This window comes from Apis mellifera, linkage group LG3, assembly GCF_003254395.2.
Source record: "Apis mellifera strain DH4 linkage group LG3, Amel_HAv3.1, whole genome shotgun sequence".
Classification (NCBI taxonomy): Eukaryota; Metazoa; Arthropoda; class Insecta; order Hymenoptera; family Apidae; genus Apis; species Apis mellifera.
In genome coordinates, this window is record NC_037640.1 from 7,654,574 (window position 1) to 7,675,376 (window position 20,803).

Sequence of the window (20,803 nt, forward strand, 5' to 3'; positions counted from 1 at the left end):
TTCGATTTCAACTCTCTCAAATATTTCGTAATATACATGTACTTTTTCTTATCATCACACTTCTACCTTTCATTATTACAATTAGCAAACATACTTTCATATCCTCCTAATGCAAAGAAATATTTATTACTACGTTCATACTATGCAATACACTGGATAGATTTAGAACGAATGGAATAGGATAATATATCATTTTTACCCACAATCTTTCTAATTTTAAAATTCAATAATAATAATAAAAACTACAAAAAAAAAGAAACGAGAAACCTATTTAATTCCTTCAATTTTAACAGAATAATAAACCTCGTATAAAGAAACATTGTATCGAACACTCGAGCATCGAATTCTCTCTTCCTCCCTCTCTCGAAAAAGGAACCGAATAATTTTCGAAAATAATTTTTAATCGCGAATCAAAGGCGTTTACGATTCACAGCCAAGTTTCAGATGAATGTAACACGAGGTAAACGGAATGTTATTCGATGAAAAGGCGTATTTCCCAAGCGGCGTTTTCCAATCATCGTGGTCCTCTCGGATGGACCCGTTTTGAGTTACCCTACTCTCAGGATATTCTTTTTCAAAGTAAGGAGCGCCACGTTTCACGGGGCGATAACGAGCGTCATTCATCGGCTTCGTGGCGATAAGAGTTCGTAAAAGTGATTGATTTTCGGCGGTAACGTGTCGAGATTCAACCGTGTCTTCTTTTTTTTTTTTCCTTTCATTTTCTTTCCTTCGAAAATTTTCGAATTGCGCGTTGGTTGATATTAGTTATTGATATATAATAATATACTCGTGAAATTTTCAAGAGAAATTTTCAAGAAAAATTTTCAACCAGGTTAATTCGAAGACGTATGATATATCTTTAAAAGAAAAGTAAGTAATTAATTTAGCTTTCCACTGATCTACGATTATATTAAAGAAATAAAAGAGAATTTTTACGGACGGTATGTTTTCTGATGGATAAACTCCATTAAGTGTCGGATGTCTCGGATGGCACGGATGTGAGACGTATCGTGTGTATGCGATATATTATTTAGAAAGTTTGGAATTTTTAAAATGATCCGAGATCATATCGTTTAAATGCAACGAATAAACGAAGTGGAGAAGACTTGTCTACCAAGATGAATCACAAAAGGAACAAATCAAAGTTCAACAAATTTTTATAAATAAAAGGATTAGATTGTTCTAAACTAATAATTTTGTTCTTTCGAAAGTAAAAATATAATTCGATTAAAAATCATTTTAATTGTATGAGTTAAAAATTTCTATTCTTTGAAAAACTTTGATCCGCTAGCATTAAAAAAAAAAGAATGGAAAAAGAAAAGATGAAAAAAGTCGTCTTAATAGGAGAAAAAAAAGAAGAACGGAGAGTGAGACTTTGTCTGTCGTCGAACATGTTTCGTTGCTCGATGACAAAGACTCGATGACAGACTTTTACGTCCATCTATCCTCCTGGTCCCTTTACACCAGGAGAATATTTCAACGAAGATAGCCTCCAGCATCGAATTGAAATACGCTCGAGTATCGAGAACGTTGCTAGTTTCGGCGCCCCATTTATAGCCACGTATCGAAATACCCTGATCTTGTAAAATTATTATTATTCCTTTAAATAATCAAATCAATTCTTTCCCATCGATTTGTTCTTAACGACAAGAAATTATTTTCGAAATATCAAAACATGATAAACTGAAGAAACAGATTAGAGAGACGTTTAATCACGAAAGAGAGAAAAGAGATTTTTTATGAGGAAGAATCGTTCATCGAGAAGCGAGTAAGAATGCCTAAAGAATAAATAATATCTTATACAAAAGAAGAGCGTAAAGATGTTACGTCACGAGACAAAAAACAGAGAAGACGGATTAAAAGAAAAAGAAAAAAAAAAGAAGTAACCGCGCGTGTGAGATACACATCGTGAAGAAATCGTGAAAAATAGAAGAGCCAAAAGAAGAGACAAAAGGAAAGGACGTTAAAATAAGCGAGAAAACCTTCGGTGAAGATCACGTATGGAAAATAAAAGAAAAAGAAAAGAAGCAAGATAGCTGGAACGAACTGGAAGAAAAATAAGGGGAAAGAGGAGGACAAGAAGAAGAAGAGCTCCTGTTTACATTTACTAGATTACTTTTTCCCTAATCACTATCATCCAATTCTTCCCTACAAAATGTCCATCATTATCCTCACAGCTGTCCAACGCACGAGTTCCATTAATGTCGTTAAAGAAATTGCTAAAACAGTCTTGTGGAGACAATGCAAGAACAGACATCCTCTTCCTCCTCCTCCTCCTTCTCCTCTTCTCTTCTTTTTTCCCCTCTCCCTCTTCGTCACGAACAATGGGTCGAAGACTTATGGTAACCCTCTTCTAACCCTTTTCATCCTTTTCTTCCTCTTTCCTTATTTTATTTTTTCCTTTTCTTTTCTTTTCTTCTTCTTCTCTTGTCCTCTTCTATTCTTTCGAAACTCAACCTCCAACGTGTCTCGCGTGCAAACGAGGTAAACTTGGAGTTTCGAGGGGAAGGGGATGGAAACAGACGACAATGGCCGCCGCGACGCACAAAACGATTTCAACAACTTTCTCGTCGCATTGTTTTAATTATCGTTACATCGTGCAAGCGCCTAGGCTCTAGCAGCCAGGCCGTTTTAGAATCTTTGACCCAGATCCCGGTGAATGTCGGCCGTAACGAGTGGAGCTTGCGGAAAAGCTTCTTTCGTACGACCTCGAGAGAGATGCTGACCCGTGTTTTCTTCCGGTTCGAGAATATCCCTCCCTCCTCTTCGATGTGTTGTGGCCATTTACAACGATATAATCCATTCCCTTCTTTCCAGAAAAGCAATCATCGTCCAAGTGATATATATCGAAGAACGCATAGAAATTTTTAATTTCCACCATCGCTACGTTGAAAGAAAGAAAGAAAAATATAGGTCACGAATTGAAATTAAATATAACGGGAGAATACTTAAGAAGACGGAAAATTAATCCAGCAAATTTTCACAGTTCTTCCTCGTATCAACAATTTTTCACCGGTGTAGATCCATCTTCACCTTCAAAGGGCTTTGTATCGAATTTGAACTCGAGGAAGGGGGCAGCGACGAATTTTTTTCCAAACGATGATAGAGGACGCTCTTCCACTCTTTTTCTTTTTTTTTTCCTTTTTTGAATGGGTGAACGAATGGTCGGTCGATTAAAGGAGGGAGGGGCAATTGCAGGAAACCGTGTGCATGCAAACCGATCGGTGGGTCGTCCGGTAGGCTAGGTGCTTCCGCCTTTTTACCCTTCAAAAGCGGCACACTGCGGATTATGCGTCGCGATAGTAAAATTGTAATGGTCATCGAGCACATTATAGCCGCCCTTGAATCTTTAACCTTCCAACACGCTTTGCGACAGATTATTCTCGTCCTTAGCTCATGCGTGCCCGAGTTTACGTGTGGGGTGTTTTCTTAACGAGCTTAGGGGTGGGTTCCGGTTGGAACACGGTTCGAGAACGATGGAAAATAAACAACAGGCCTCGGCTCAATTTTCCCCTTATAATTATTCTTCTTATCCAACTTTTCTTATCCAAGAAAACGGAGGAGAAGGGATATTTTATAAAATTTTCTTTTCTCTTTAAAAATTGTATCGATCACGAAGAGTCGAGAGGGAGAGGGTTTACGTTTCACGAGATGATAATTTTCATCCGGCTTTCGAATTTCATTTACCGTTTTCATTTCGTTCGTTGTCATGTTGATGAGCAGGTAAGTTGTAACGCACCGTGGCAATTTTCAAAGCAAACAACGCCCTCCATCCATATCGTGCATAACAGAGAATATTTGTCGAACGCGGATGAAATAAAAGCTTCGCTTAAAATAACCCGGCAACGTTCGACGATGAAGGATGCATTTTTAGAATCTTGCACATATATACTGTCTCGCACGTTTAACCATTTCTATATCCAGATATAAATTCGCGTTTGATATTTGGTATTTCCTATTTCCACCATTTCTAGTATAGTTCCCTTTGTATAACATCCTTATTTATAAGGCGCGAAATTTAAATTTACCCTCCCCTGCCGATGAATTTTTAATTTCAATTCTCGACGATTCTTGACGGCCAAAAATAAACTCGCACCAACGACTAATATTTACGTCGTTAAAAATTCTACGGCGGAGAAGGAAATTTTCCATCGTGGAAAATTTCGAAGAGACGAAAAAACAGAGACGAGAGATATTCGGAGAGATATCGAAAAGAAAAAAGGAAGCAACGCTGTCCTTCTCTCGTTTCGAGTAAACACAGCGATTTTTAGATTGCACAAGCATCGAAAAATACAGGGAAATTCCGTTTAATATTAATTAAATCGGTGCAGAGACTCCAACTGTAAGCTTGATTTACTCCGGGGTCCTGGATTAACGCGCGCCTTCCCTACCTCGTTTCTGCAATTTTCATATTTTATGCGCGCGAGAAAGGACTCGATGACTAACTTCTCGCGTAATTTTCAATTTACGATCGACGAGTCTCCTCCTCTACTTCCATCGAATATTTAACGAGCAACCTTTTTCCATCTCTCCTCTCTTACAAACGATCCTCGAAATGTGACGGAAGACTGATCGTCGATCGTTCCAATAATCAGAAAGAGAATTTTTTTTTTTATTCGAAGCTCGTTTGAGTAAAACAGATTTGAAAATTCTAAAAATAAGAAATAGATATAACGCGAATGTAAAAATGATTCGTATGGAAATGAGAAAACTTTATTTTGAACATGGATTAATAATCTCTTGTTCGCTATTAAATCCTATCGTATTTAAAAAAAAGAGAGAAAGAAAGAGAAGATGTAAGACACTCTGTGGAAAGAAAAGGGAGGAGGGGGAGGAAAAAGGAGTCATAAAGAAGCGAAACTTTTCAAAAGTGGAGTAATAAGGGAAGAAGCGTAGCAGAAGATGCGGTGTAATCGATAGACGACAACGTTGTTAACTTGCAACAAACACGAACACAAGTTTCCGCGTCAAGGAACGAAAGCGCGCGCTTCCGAAAGTTTTTAATTTGTTATTAGACGAAGCCAGCTTTTCGATTTTTTTTTTCTCTCTCCTCCTTCTTCTTGTTCCTTCTCAACACCTTTCTTGTTCACGTTCGCGCTTTATGGAAATAGCAGTGCCGGTGTTGTTGGTAACGTAATTGGGTCGAAATTCTGGTTTAAATTATGGCTCTCGAGTTGTTGCACCACGATTGTTCCAGGGGAATTTCAAATTATTGTTCGATCGGAAGTATTTCTCTTATGGATCCAACTTTTGCAAAAAATTTTTCCCCGAAATCTCCGCGAAAATATACAACCATTTTTACCTTCGTTCCTGCACGTTCATACGAACGTGATTTTTCCAAAAATTTCAACTTCCACGCTCCAAAAAAAAAATATCCAAACCTTGTTCCAACATGTGTTCATTATTCGAACGTAACGTAATTTAAACTTCAACTCCTCCCCTTCATAGAAATACAAAACCATTTTCACAATCCCTTTCGACCAATCAGAGGACACAAACTTGGGAAATGCCTCAAATTCGTTCGATCTTATTTCTTCTATCCCCTCACAGATGCAATATCGTCGTGAGGGGAGGACACGTTGCATCCCCTGGAAGCCCTCCAGTCTCATTGTGCTCCCGTCCGATGCTTGATATTCGCCGAGTGACAGGAACGGTACATATAACGTAAGAAAGACGAAGCTTTAAGGATTTCTTTTCAGCCGTGGATACGCGCGCAACTCGGGATTCAAGGGGGATAGACCCAGTTTCCACGGCGCTTCGTTCCATCCCTTTCGTTCGTCAAAATTAGGGAAACGTATTTCGCTGGACTTTTCGCTTCGTATAATAAATCGTTGGTTTGTCGGGAGCAGGATTTATCGTCGGTTTCGAAATGATTTTTCCGGGTTTCGTGGCCTTCGCGAAGCTTTCAAGGCTCAGGTTAGAGTTCACTGGGTCATTTGGTTTTTTTCTCCTTGTTCGAAACTTGGTTAGTTTAAATTGTTAAGGTGAGATGTTGATTTCGACAATATCATGTCACGATTGAAGAATACAAAAAATATAAATTGGTAATAAAATTGTTACCAAACAAATTGAGAATACGAACATAGTTGTTCTCTATTGAAAGAATGTAAATAGATATCGAAATTGTTAATAATCAAATCGAGGATACGATTAAATAAATCCACATTGCCGATGGATATGCTTATGTAAACAGATCAAAAATTGAAAAAAAAAGAAGCGTATCGAAAAATATAAACGAAGAAATAATCGAAATCCAATATCCAAACCCAAATATTCCAATCTTTTAAAAATTATTCCTTTCTTTCCTTAAATCCTAAATTCTCAAGAATCGTAATCGTTCTCTTCTCACCCTTTTCTCGAACGTCCATCCAACAAATACTTATATAAAATTCCAAACCCCAAAATTCAAGAATCGACATCCCCTGGAAATCAACGTGGTTCGATCCATTCGATCGCCGCTCGAACCGAAACACGCGCAGACTTCGATCGATCGCACAAACCCTAAACCCTCGACAATTTATCCCGCGTGCGGAAACCAGTGCACGCAGTCGTGTCGATAATCGAATTCTCACGCTATTGAATCGACGCGACGACACGACGCGTTAGCCTCGCATCCGTGTAATAAGACGGCATTGTGCAACGCGGGGTTGGAAGGAACAGGTTTCTCGTTTATCGTCTCCGCGAATATCAATGTCTCTGCCTCGGAACGGACAATGGATGGAAGAAGAGGATTAAACGAGGGGGATGGATATCGTTGTGCAACGCGTCGAGCCTGATCGAAACTTGTAAACCGCACAATAAAGGTGTATCTTTATCACGAGGTAACGCGATAAAGGGAAACGTGGAGGCTGGTTACCGGGCGGAAGATTGAATTTGCGGATCGGCAAGTTTATTGTGAAAATCATAGACGATGAAGGAGGTGGAAGTTTGTTGCGGTGGTTGGTTGGTTAGCCGATTGAGACAGCAGGGAAAGTTTTAGGGAAGCTTGGAAAATTCGCTCTTAAAACAATTATCGTTTCTTTAAATTTTCATTTTGACAACGTTTGTTAGTCGAGTTTTTTATAAAAATGATTAACGAACTGAATTAAAAGAATCTAAGGGGAAAAAATTCCAGAAGAAAGTTAAAATTGCTAATTTCTCTTGTTCAACATGGTGCATTAAATAATCTAGTTTCCCATTTCCAGCGCAAAATTTCAAACGCTCCATTTCTACCCCGATACGCGAGAAATCTCAACGTCACGTTTGTGAAACGGAACTCGCATGGATTCCCTTATTCAAAGGGGAAACAGAGAGTTGCGTGTAACGCTCAAAGGGGTGAGAAGCAAGGAGAAATCGAAGAAACTAAGCGTGCAGCTTATTAAAGGGTTTGAAACGTGGCGGTCTCGAATAAGTTTTGCCCCTTAATGACGTTCCACAGTCGGATGAATATTCCCCCCCGATCGCGTGAACCGCATATCTTGGCACGTTCATTAAGGATGCAACGCACGGCGTATCTCTACCTGCATATTGAACGTAAAGCATCGTGATTCGGCCAACGTCGCCTTCTTTTTCCGTTAAATTATAACCACTGCGCGGTTTGCGGCACCAGATCTGGCATCGAGTAAAATTAATCACACGTATATAGAAACGTAATGTATAGATTTATCGATTCCTCCCTCCTTTATTCGATCGTCCTTACGTATTATTTTTTTTTCGATAAAAAATATTCTCACATATTGGACTTGTTTGTATTTTATTTGTGCGGATAGAACGTATCCAACATGATCTAATTGGACTTCTTGGACTTGGTTGGTGTTCAGTGTCTTTTTAATAATATGAAGCAGAAGAAATGAAAGAACATTTTGCAAAGGAAAATGTTGAATTCATCTCCAGTGTTTATATAGACGATTTCGTAATAAAAATAATTGGATGATAATACTAATAAAATCATTTATTTTCCTTGTTTGTTATTAATTTTTGTTAAGAAAAATATTTCCGATAGTTTTATCGTCATAATTATTGTTATCATTTCACCGACAATAAATTTTGATCTTTTCTATTTTGAATAATAGGAGAAATCGATGCTTTTGCCCGACATTAATATCGCAATATTCAAATTTCATGGTAAATATACATCTTACAACATTGCTGCTCATCAACTGCCCCATTTCGGGCTTTATACAGCCACTCAACAATTTATGAATTTCTATCTCCTTTATCTTTCAAAACAATCAACATCCATTCTCGGTAAACCTAACAACCCTTCGCACTCTCAAAGGTTACCCACCACTCTCTACGCTAAATTTATAACAACCCCGTAACACCTAGCAACTTCCAAAGACACTAATTTAATTTATTAATCTAAAGTCGCAATTTGTCTATATTCATATTCTCTGTATTTTAATTTCGATTAAATCTTGCAACTATACTTTAAATTAATTCGAAAGATTTATTCTTCTTTAAAATTTCCCCCTGAGAAATGTTTAAACTAAATTATTGTTATTCCACGGTGAACAATTATTTCTCAAAAATATCCTATAAAAATTCTAAAAACCTATTCTAACGATACAAAAAAAAAAATCTCAAAGCTCACTTTACACAATTTCTCTTTGAAAATTAAAAATCTCTCTTCCGAACAATCTTTCCTTAAACCCTATTTCTCCTATTTCTCTACAAACCTTTTTCACAAATTGCTCTGATATTTATATATCATACAAAGTGTAGATTAAAAAGCATCGAACGAAAAATTCCAAAAAAGAAAAAAAACGAGACTGAACGAAAAATCGAAGACAGTTTTCCAGAGAAGATTGGAAAGAGAAATCTCATTTTCTGTGCGACCAAGTGGAAATTGAATGTCGTAGCAAGAATGTCTGACTAGGATGAAAAACGAACAAAAATGATATATATATACACATACACACACATAAATAATAAACGCTTGCTCGACGTTTTCTTCCTCCAAGTGTCGACTGAATTGAATTTGTTAAATATTCGGGACGAGAGTATCTGAGAATACACCGAAAAGGTGTATCCAAGGATGATACGCGTGATTAAGTTTTGGATTAGAGGTTGGTAAATGTTTGAGATGAAAGAAGAGGAGAATAGTATTTTGGAATAGAGTATCTTGGGACGAAGATCGCTCGTGGAAAATGAGTAACATTGCACGATGATACACGAGACGAGCAAGAAGTGTGTGTGTGTGTGTGTGTATATATTCCATGGTTAAATTAGTGAACGAGATGGCTTTTGTTTAAAGATCGTGGGATCTTTAAGCAGTGATTTCGCGCGTAATTTAATATTTGGAAGAGAGAGAGAGAGAGAGAGAGAGAGAGAGAGAGAGAGAGAGAGAGAGAGAGATTTTATATATATAATTTTTAAAAAGTAATAATTTGTAATTTGTTCAAATTGAAAGAATTATGAAAGAAAATGGGATACGATATTATTATATTTCTTTCGAATATCCATCCATATTTTAAATTACCGCTCTACCCTCTTCTAAAAATTCCAACTTTCTCGACTCAAAAAAAAAAAAAAAATCTTCCCCTCCACATTCTCCTCAAAAATCCTTCATTCCACTCTCGCTGCTTTATCCAGCGAAAACATTTTCCCTCCTCGAACAAACACCGAGAAAAACGAGGAACAAAGGAAGTTGGGGAAAAAGAGAGTGGTTTATAAGTAAAATGCACAACTGATTTCATTTCTCCCGCTATTTCTCATAAAATTGCAAGAGTATTGTACAAACTCGATGTATTCTCGCGTCATAATTGAGAAGAGAACATCCATATATTTATATATATATTATAGAATGACAATTCTATATTTTTCATGATTTAATAATTGAATTGAATTCTATAAATTAAAATTCCAATTTTCCAAATCCAATTTTAACTATTACACCGTCAATTTCGAAATCACGCATTTCCATATCTATGTATTTCACGTAATTGATTTCAAAATTCATTTCGATCAATATTTCGACTTCCTAGTAATAACGTTCCTCAAGGCTCGATACAAGATTCATATTTTCTAATTTTTTAAACTCTCCACGGCCCAATTTTTCCCCCCATTCGTACGCGAGGTGAGATCAGGAAAAGCCATTAATATGGGAAAAAGGAATATAAATATACGAGCGACGTAAAAGGGAGGCGTAAAAGGGTGGTGGGAACAATCGGTCCCCGCGATATTCAAAAGCGAGCATCGGTCATACTTTAATGAAAAGTTGCGATTTTTCGCGGCCAGGTCTCCCCATATATCGTGAATTACGATGGCGCCATTTTCCACGATACACGTGACCCCGTTTCGCCAAGATCCGCATAGAAAAGTGGGAATTTAAATGAATCTCGCATTCGAAAATCGTTCCCCCGGTTTTGTGAACTCGTGATAAAGGGAAAATTGGAATTTCGAAATGAAAATTTTCCTTTCTATATTTCGAGGAAATGCATGCGAATGCGTGTACATAATTCGAAATGCAAAACCTGTTACGAATACAAATTCGTGAACCGTGTGAAAAGCTTGTAAAAAGGAATATCATTGCTCGATATTGCTCGACATAGCTTGGAAATGTTTAAAAAAAAAATTGAAAAAAGAAGATCAATAAGAATTAATACATAGAATTATACGAATGTAAGGATTATTATTATATTTTTATATTATTTATTTACTTTCATATCACGTCGTGTCTCCAATTTGAATAAAACGTCATCGAAAATAGTTTAATGTCTTTGTATAAGAATTAACAAAATTGTCAAAATTATGGTACGAGAAGATAATTATTAGAAAATATAGATCCACAATCTCTCGAGATAACCCATAACGTAACGAAAAACTAACATTTCCGCACCACCTCCTCGAATCGTCCATCATCAACCCCATTTTTCCAATAACTCCCGAACAACAATCCCTCCCGGCAAAAATCTCGAAGAGATTTCGCTGAAACAAATAATTGCAACGTCTCTCTCTTCTTCCTCTCCCCCCCTCCCTTTTTAATCCACGAAACTAGAGGCAAGAAGCGAGCAAGAAACTACAGAGAGAACGCGTATTTCCCTTCAAATGAAAAGAGACGAGAAAAGTCTCGTCGAGTCTGGAATCGAGTGGAAAGTTGGACGAATTCTCGGCTTCGCCCCTCTTTGGAGAAAGTTAGGAAGAATGGAAGATGGGAAGGGAAGAGGGGAAGGGAAAAAGCAGGGATGAGGATGATGCGCGTTGACATTTTTCAGCCGCCTGATTGATTCTATATTTATTATTAATACGGCGACCTTTGCGATTGTGACGCTCGCGTTCGGGTTCAATTCTTTTTATTTCCCGCGTTTATTTTTTCTCGCGAGTGCGTTCCATCGACTGGCGACGTTGGACCTATCGGCACGTGTTCGTTGAGAGCAACAGGGAACAAGGTTCGAGGGATCAGAGATTTCTCAGTGCACGGAGGAATAGAATGGAAAGGTTGTGCGGCAACGTGTAGGCGTTCTGCTTTTAATTTTACCCGTTACCCTTTTCTTTGAAAGGATGCCACGGGATAGTAGAGGATCTATAGCGCGATTGCGATGGAAACGAAAATAATTGAATCGGCATTTTCTAATAAAAAAAAAATCTAAAAAATTGAACCTCTTCTTCAACCAAATCACGAAAAATATAAAGATGTTTCCTGTCACGAGAAAATTAAATTAATATTAAAACGATTGTTTTTTTAATAATAATAATAATTTCGAAAAAGGAAACGCAAGAATCCGAAATAAATATATCCTTTCGAACAAAATCTCGAAGAGGCAAAAATAAAAGAGAGAGAGAGAGAAAAAAAAGAAATCAAGGTCTTCTCCATACGTACACAAAAAAAAAAAATTCACAAAGAAGGTATTATCCGGGATCCCTTTTACACGTGCCACATAACGAAGCTCCATTCACTTCCGCGTGGTTTCTTCGAGGGGAGGGAAGGGAGGGGGTTGACTCGCGTCGAAAGATCGATACGAGGACACGAAGCGAGTTACGCGCGCTTCCACGTTCAATTTCAGAATCGCGAATATATTTATGCAAAACTTTCACTTTTCATTAACTCACGCGGTGATCCTGCCTCCTTCATCTTTCACCCCCGATTGTCGAGGAAATTAAAAAATCTTTTGGCGCACTAGCGTGTTAAGACGAATCGAAGGGATTGATTAAATTCGAATATAACGTGGAAATCGATTTGCGACACGAATGGAAATTGTTAAATGCTGTTAAAAAAAGAAAGAAATTTTTAGTTCGAAAAGAACCGAAATTTAACGATAAGAAGTGATAAAAAATTCAAATTCATTCAATATTTCCTGGAAATATAAAAATCTACAACTAATTATGAATTAAAGGAATGTTTACGATTAAAATTAAATTAAATATCGAATATATATATATATAGTATAACGGTTTTTAATTAGAAAAAAAATTCCTTCCCTTTTCGATTAATCTTCTGATCGATTAACAGTTTCCGTCATCCTTTAAATTTGTACAATATTAAACGCATCGATCAAAATTAAAATCGAGTCGAATGAAATTTTCGCACGATTTATCTGATCGATGACGTTTGTTTCCAGGAATTATTTCCAGCCGGAAATGAAACGTAACCCAGGCGTAGAAACATTCATAGGAAAGAAGTTCATTCATAAAGCGTTCATTCGTCCGAAGCCCGATCCTATTTGACTTTCGCACAATTTATGGCTTTCCAAGGGATAGCTTCCACGCGAGAGAATTAAGCAGCGAGGAGTTAGATCTCGGTTAAACGACGACAAGTCACGTACTTGTCAAAGAAGCCACGTAAATATTAGAAAATATTGCTCGAAGCTAACCATCCGCTAATCATTTTCGATTTACTCGAGCTAAATTATATCCAAGATGATCGAATTGCTTGAAATTTTCATAATTCGAAAAATAAGAAAAATATTTAACAAATATTTCGATCCCTTTTCCAATTCTTCTTCCATATTTCTTCCAAAATAAAAGATATATATAAAATTTCTATATATAAAATATACTCTCCCTCTTCCTTGTCCAAATCTAGCTCGCCACGATACGGAATTCCACACTGGGTCACACCATATGCCACGAAACAATCCTCGAGCCACAGGAAGATTGATCGAGGAGGAGGCGTCACGTTGTATTAAGCGGCCGCCTGTGTGCATTGAAATATACAGTAATTTTTGCGGCGGCCATAAATTACCACGGATGCGGAAAACCAGCAGCCGATAAATAATACCCGATCGATCCATCGATCCAACTTTTCAACCCTTGGCCGCCTATCATGTACACCAGATAACTAAGTGGAGTAGGTCAACGGATAAGCCCGGCCGCCTTTATCTATCAACCCGTCGCCGACGCAGCTCCTCCCCGCCGCGCGTCGAATCTTTTTTCTTTTTCGAAGCGTGGGGGAGGGGGGAGCCCCCTCGGCGCCCGTTACTTCTCAGCCAACCTTTAAATAAAACCTCCACCTATCGAGGACTTCCGTATTTCATGTCGTCGTCGGCCGGAAAAACCCCCTTTCTTCCCCTTCTCCCTTAGGTGGATTCGACCTCTCCGAACTTTGTCAGGGGCCACTTTTTAACGTCCGACCTTAATACCCCCCTCTCCTCGACCCTCGTGGATGGGACGATAGCAGGCAAAGGGAAGGGTTAATGGGTGCATTATGCGGTAACAGCAGTTTGAATTGTGTAATACACGGCCTGGTTACGATCTTTTGGAGGGATATTTGGAGGGGATGTTAATTAAGAAAAATAGGTTGAGTGGTTTAGGATACGAGAGTGGACTAGTTAGTTGATTTTTAGATTAGATGATTAATTAGAGGGGGAAATTTTGGAGGTGAAGAATTCGATGAAACTTTTTGGATGAAGATCTTTCAAAAAATAATGATATATATTATTATATATAAACAATTCATGAGCAAAACTGCAATAAAAGACTAAACTTCCCTCCTAACAAAAGATAGAAACGCGAACCGATCATCGTTTCCTCGCCAACACCCGAACGAAATTTCCTCCAAACTATCTACTGAGAATTCTCGACACCGTTCTCATCAACCTTCCTCGAAAAAAGAAAAAGAAAAAAAAAGAAATTCGTTCGATCCACGAAAACGAACTACGAAATTCACCCCAAGTGTTTTCTCCTTTCCTCCTTGATTACCTTCCTCGAGACTTCTCCTCGGAAAGAGAAAGAAGAAGCGGGAAAGGAAGAATTATTTTAAATTCAACTCGGTTGTCATTATTAAATAAAAAGAGGAGAAGGGGGGGATTCACCGAGAGAGAATAAATCCTTTGCGGGAGGAGTTTTCGTTTTTCGGTGGGGCGAGGACTTACGTTTGAAATATTCGGAAGAAAGGGGATCCTTTTCTCGCCGGTGTTCGTGGGAGGAGGAGGAGGAGGAGTAAGACACGCTCGAAATCCCTGGGGAAACGGGGGATCTGGGCCGGCCGGCCAATGGGACGACGGCTGCTTTTGTCTCGTGTTCTCTCTATCCGCGAAATAATTCATTCGCGAGACGACAGAAACGCGGTACACAGTTTACGACGACGTAAATTCAGGGGAAAGAGGGGGAGGGAGATGATGGGAGTAACGATACGATATCTTTGAAACGTTCTCGAAATGGGACGAATCGAGAATTATATTCGCGCGAAATGGAGCGAAGCCTATGATTTCGTTGAGAAGATGAAAAGAATTGTTTGGGATAAAGCTATGAGATAAAAATATTTTTAATTTTTCTCTCGAAAGCAGACACAGTCCCTTTCTAATTGAAAACGATCCAACCTCGAATGAATTACGGATTTACGGACGAGATAAAAATTTTGATCGTGCAAATAATCCGATTAAATGGAAACGTTCTTTGAACTAAAAAAACCATTTTTCCAATCCACGTATACTTGGACGTATGTAATTAATTAACCAGAGAGTTGATATTGAAACGAAGGAAAAATCAATTTCGCCAATTGATTCCGCGCAGCGATCGAAACCGAGGGGATATCGATTCGAGATGAAGGGAAATGAAAATTTCATGCGATTACGGGAGGAATCGTGGCATCAATCCCGCGAAGGGATAGCGGGCAGCGCTTAACCCTCGTCGCCGCGTATGAATCTTTCACGAGAAAGTAAGTAAATCGCGGTTCCCCGCTCGTTTGCTTCAAAGCAAATGCTCCTCCTCTCGCCGTGAGCTGGCTCGAAAACCATTTTAATTATAAGTGTGCTTGCGTTTCAATTACAAGTGAAGTGTTCGTGCCCCATAAAAAAAGATGGAATAGTGGAGACGATTTGGTAAAAAAAAAAAAAAAAAAGAAAGGTGAAAGAGTTGGGTAGAGATTCTTCGCTAATTAGACTTATTTCTCCGTTCATCGAAAGGGAAAGATTCAAAGGTTGAAGCGTCGTTGAACGCATTTCTCTTATTCTATCGTCAACGACCAACTATGTAAAATAAACTTTTTTTTTTTTAATTTCTTCGATGATTAACCCTTTGCCTTTCAACAATCTTGACGAGAGACGAATTGGATCAAGAAGTACCGTTTTAATTTATTCAAAAATTACCTATTAAAATAAAATTGAAGCGAAAGAGAAAATATTAAGAATTTTCGTCGATATTTTCGCAGAATAACGATAAAATTCGATCTAATAGATTAGAGATTTAATATATCGTTAAAAGGCAAAGGGGTTCAAAATTCATCACTAATTTTCTCCGGATGATTTTTTTCATCGATTAATATCAGAAAATTACGTACCATATATATTATCGCAGATATGGAGAGGAAAGGAAGAAATATCGCGGATGGAGAAAGCAAAGAGTAGGAAAACATACCAAGATCCATGAGATGTTCCTCGCCGAATCGTCTCACGGCGTGAACGTGAAGAAGCCCGAAAGCGAGCTGCATTCCGGTAGTGAGCAACAGGGCGAGGAACCCAGCTGCGCAGACCAACCACCCCCAGCCACCCTCCGGATAGAAATGCGTTCGCATACCGCCCACGTCTATGCCTGGAGGGGAGAAGAAGATTAGCCATCTTTATTGTTATCCTTCCTCCTCCTTCCTCCTCGTTTATCGCCAACTGTTTATTTTTCCACCGTATCGAATATCGAAATATATTGCACGTGTATTATTTAACTTAAAGAGAATCGATTTGTCACGATCATTCAGATTAAATTTTCCTTCATCGAACGAATTTTACCTGGACGACGAAAGGTTGGCACGCAACGATGAAGGCTTCTCAGATCACCGAGCATCCAATTGTTATTCCCAATCATGCCATCGTGCATACTCCCCTCCGTGTCCATGTAACGCATTCGAGTATCTGTAAAAAGAAAAAAGAAAAATATTAAAATAAAGAAATAATACGATAGCGATTTTTCCAATCCTTCGTCGCTTGGATGGAAAACAAATAAGAAGAGGCGCGGATTAACTCGTCGATGGATCAGCCATTTATTTTTACGCATTTTCGATACGTTTGCAAGATTTAATTACAACGGGTCGCAGATGCGACCGATCAATTCGCATCCATTTTTATATTCCTAAGCCATATATAAAGATATATACACAATTTTTCTGTAAATGCGTTGAGAACGCGAGACAAACGTTCGAATTTAACACTGTAAATCCTGGTGTACAGTTTTAAATTTGAACTTACGAGAGTTTAATTTATGCAAGCACGAGTATGAGAAGAAGATATTAAACTGAAATTTATATTAGAATTTTGATAAATATATTTATATATGGAATAGTTGGCATTAAATCTTGGCGCCATATAATTGGCAGTGTTAAGCTGTGAAAATTAGCATTATCCATTTGTACGATCCCACGAGTGTCATTACCATGCTCCGTGATCCTAGAGTTATCGCCACCTAGTCTTGTATTCGCGAAATTATCACCGGCGAATCCTATAAGCTTGAATTGTCGCTTCCACGGAATCCACGTCTTTAAATCTTCCAATTTATTAGTGCAATATTACCGTTTCAATCCTGTCGTTACAAATTTCTAAAATTTACAATTATTGTTAATCCTTGTTAAGAAAAAAAAATAATAATAAAAATAATAAAATGCATAATTTCGTAGTAAAAAGTTATCGACGAGATATTTTTTTTTCAAGCAACATTCGAAGAAAATCGAACACGAAAAGATGTACACGTCGAAAATTAAAATTTTTAATCGTCATCGAATATTTCTCTTTTCGTAATGGTGAAATTTTTCGTAGCCGTTGTAAAATTGATCCTGAGCCGAGAACAGAGAGCAGGAGCCGGGTGTATCAACGAGGTTTCCGCCTGGCAACCAGCGGAAGAACCGCCGCGTGCCACGGGGATGAAACGAGTTGAAAGAAATGAAGAGGAAAAAAGAGGAGTCGAGGGGGTTAGATAAAAGTGCTCGTGAAAAGGAGATGCCAGTTGCCATGGGGTGAGAACGAGGGACGGCAGACCCGTGGCCGAGGGTTCGAGGAAACGGATCGATGATTTTCAAACGAAGAAACACATTCGCGAAAAATCTTACGGGGATTTGCTCGCAAGTTTGCGAGAAGAGAAGACCTCTTTTTAGTGGTATTTTACAGCGTGAAGAGCATATTAAAAGCTTCTTAATATTTATCGCGGGAATTGACGAGCACGAGAATAAATAAATAATGTCAGAGATTAACATTACATTTAAAAAATGTAAGAGATGAATTCGCGGAATTGAGTTGCAATTTTTTTCCAGTGGAAAATATTCACATACATTTTTTCAATCCCTCTTTTATACTCTTTTTTTTTTTTTTTTTAATCGTCGTAAGAGCAATTCTGTATATCCATTTGTCCGTTTTATTCCGTTAGATCTGTGTTTCGATAAAAAAGAGAGAGAGAGAGAGAAGTTAGAAATATTTCAGAAAATATCTCCTGTAAAAATTGTTGTATCAAAAATCTGATAAATATTATATTCGGGAAAATAGAAGCTGAATTCACAGGAGAAATCTAAAGAGGAATTTTTTTCATTTTTTTTTTATTTTTATTATTTTTCAAATTACGTACACGTACGAGAGAACGACATCGTCGTAAATCGATATTTCCACAAACAATACAAAGAGTAAACAAAACTGTTACTTTAGACCATAGAATAAAAAGCCACAGAAAACAGAGTCGCGCAATTCGAATTTCCACCTATTTTTCGAAAGCCAATTTTTCGATTCGTATGCGTGCTCACGTGAACATCACTTGTGAAAAAAAAAAAAGAAGAAAAAAGAAACGAGAAAGAATGTAAAAAAGGGAATAAAATGGGGGAGAGAAAAAAAAAAAACGAAGCAGCAATCCGAAAGCAAAAGGCGAATAAAAGAAACAAGGATCGGTGTGACACGTATTCTTAATTGTGCCACGACCCTTCGCGCCGCCATCGTTCTTTACCACTTCTTCTTCTTCTTCTTCTCCCTCTTCTTCTATCTTTCTCTTAATTACAACGGCCGCAAGTTTCCGCAAACAGCAAAAGTTCCCCGTAAAATTCGTCTTTACCGAGCTAATGAACTTTTAAGCAATTTAAAGCAGAATTTTCAGCTCGAGTCTCGCCGTTTGCATTTTTATTACCTTCTCCTCGTGGAAAATGATCCTTTCCCGAACAACCACCCGAGGAAACCTTTTCCACGGTGTGAAAACAAGAGGAGAAATAACGGAGTTGTCGTTCGAGTTATTTCACCGGTGCTTCACTTTGCTCGAAAAACAAATATTAAAATTTATGCGTCCGTCTTTTTTTTTTTTTTTGAGGGATTATAAAGAGGATAAGAAGTGTGATTGAATTATCAATTCATTCTTCTCCTCTATTCACGAGAAATATCCTGAATTTTATTATAAATCTCGTATAACGATTGCAAAAAATATAATTTTAATATTTGTATTATTACGCGTACGTGAAAACTTATAATAATTCTAATATTTCTTTCATTAAAAATACAATTTCGAACTAGAAAAGTCGTCGAAGAAAATTAGACCCCGCCTCTCGATTTTAAAAATCTCCCTCCCTCGAAACGACGTATATCAAAAGGAACGATAACTTGACTATTTCCCTTCGATTTATTTCCTTCCGTCGAAATCCTTTCTCCTTTCCAACTTATCTGCCGTGAATTTATCGACACTGCTCTCGATTTTCCTCGCGGAACGGAAATCTCATTAACACGAGGCGAGGTCTGAAGGCGCGAGGAAGAAAGAATACGCGAAAAGGAAATTTCCCCTCCCTCCTGATAAGCACAATGGAGGGGGATAGAGCGCGACCAAGCGAGAAATCGGCCAAAGGAACGAAATATTCTCAATTATCCCGCGAAACTAACTAACCCGACCAAGGAGATAAGAAACGAGAAGCTCGAGAAGTGACGGGGTTGGGAGCTCGTGAAAAATGGAGAGAGAGAAACGTTGCGTCAAAAAGGAATCGGAAAGGAGTTGAAGGAAAAGTCATCCTCCAAGATCTGACCGCTAGTCGTAAGTTACGTTGCTTTGATGCAAAAATAACGAGAGATTTTTACCCGAGTGTAAATTTCGTGATTTTATAGCCCCTCTCTTCCCCCCTTTTCCGAGGGTGAAAAATATGGATACGAAGAATTACGTTTCATGCGGTGAAACGGCTCGTTTAATTTTTCAAACGATTCCTTCTCTCTCTTTCTCTCTCTCTCTTTCTGGAGGAATATCAAATATCTCGGTGTAAGTAGTGAGATACGGTAAGTTGAAGATCGGATGGAGATTAAGGTACGGATGATGGATGGAAAATGGAGAAGGTGGAGAGTTATTTTATTAAAAGAGATAAAAAGGTCCTTTCCTCTCGATAATTTCCTCGATCCCTGTGTGTGTTGTATTAAATTAATTGGGAAATCTTGGATTTAAATAGCGCGAATACGAGATATTTCGGTTGGTCAGATTGGTTTCAAGGTATGATTAGATCGAGGTTTAATTAAATTGCAACGGATATAAAAGAGATTTTTGGATACAGGAACGATTATCACGAATATGTTATTTTACACGTTCAAATATTGGCACATTATCTCTATCGATTAAATCGTGTAATTAAATATGACACTCGGAAATTAATTTATTTTGAATCAGATTCGAATTATATTCGGCGAAATTTGCGTTTGTAAAATCGGCTATTCACGCGTGAATACCTCTTATAATTTATAAGATGATATCATCATTCGGGATATTTCAACAAATCGTTCACACAATTTCCAAAATCAATTTAATTTAATTAGAATAAACGAAACAAATCGCTACGAATACTTAAGAAAAACTGTTATATAAATATATATCTCTAAAGGTTATAAAAAAAAAATTATTGGCCTTTCGACGGGGTTTAAACAAGTTTTCGAAACTTGTGGATTCCGTTTCGGAAACCGCAATATCCACCGCCTCGATTCCACGATAAAGTCGCGAAATACTGACCGTCACGGAGAAAATCCAGTGGCGTATTTCCGTTTTCATTTCGTGGCGCATCCGTGGCGTAACGAAGAAAAACAGGCGTCCCGATCGAAGCCACCGTTTGAAATATGTACGCCGGCGACGGGATATTTGTCAAAAATCGATCGGGCCAACGAAGGGACAAACACGCGTCTCGGTCGAGACGTTGGAAAGCCCCGAAAGTTGAAAGATCAATCGGGAAAGGAATGATTTAGCTGTTGCAGAGTGGCTTTCGAGATTGAAACGTCGCTATCTGCGAAACGATAAACCGGAATCGTGCCATTTTCGGGATTATAATTGTTTTTCGAAAGACAATTTAACTGATATTTAACTTTGTGCAAATATTTCTAAAGATACGAAAACCAACTGTTATCGAGATCCTTCTTGCATCTAACAATTGTACAACGTGAGATGTACAATTGATATAATAATATGAATGAAGATT

General features: G+C 38.0%; 1 protein-coding gene across 8 annotated transcripts in view; it reads right to left on the bottom strand.

Moving 5' to 3' along the window:
* The window catches only part of LOC100578314 (monocarboxylate transporter 10), a 122,696-nt gene that overhangs the window by 37,128 nt on the left and 64,765 nt on the right, over positions 1-20,803 (bottom strand). For all 8 annotated transcript variants that reach the window (XM_026439810.1, XM_026439812.1, XM_026439811.1 and 5 more), the window contains 2 exons: positions 16,140-16,262; positions 15,775-15,948 (listed from right to left, as the gene is read on the bottom strand). In XM_026439810.1, coding sequence (XP_026295595.1) covers positions 15,775-15,948; positions 16,140-16,262 — 297 coding nt within the window. The remainder of the gene's footprint in view (positions 1-15,774; positions 15,949-16,139; positions 16,263-20,803) is intronic.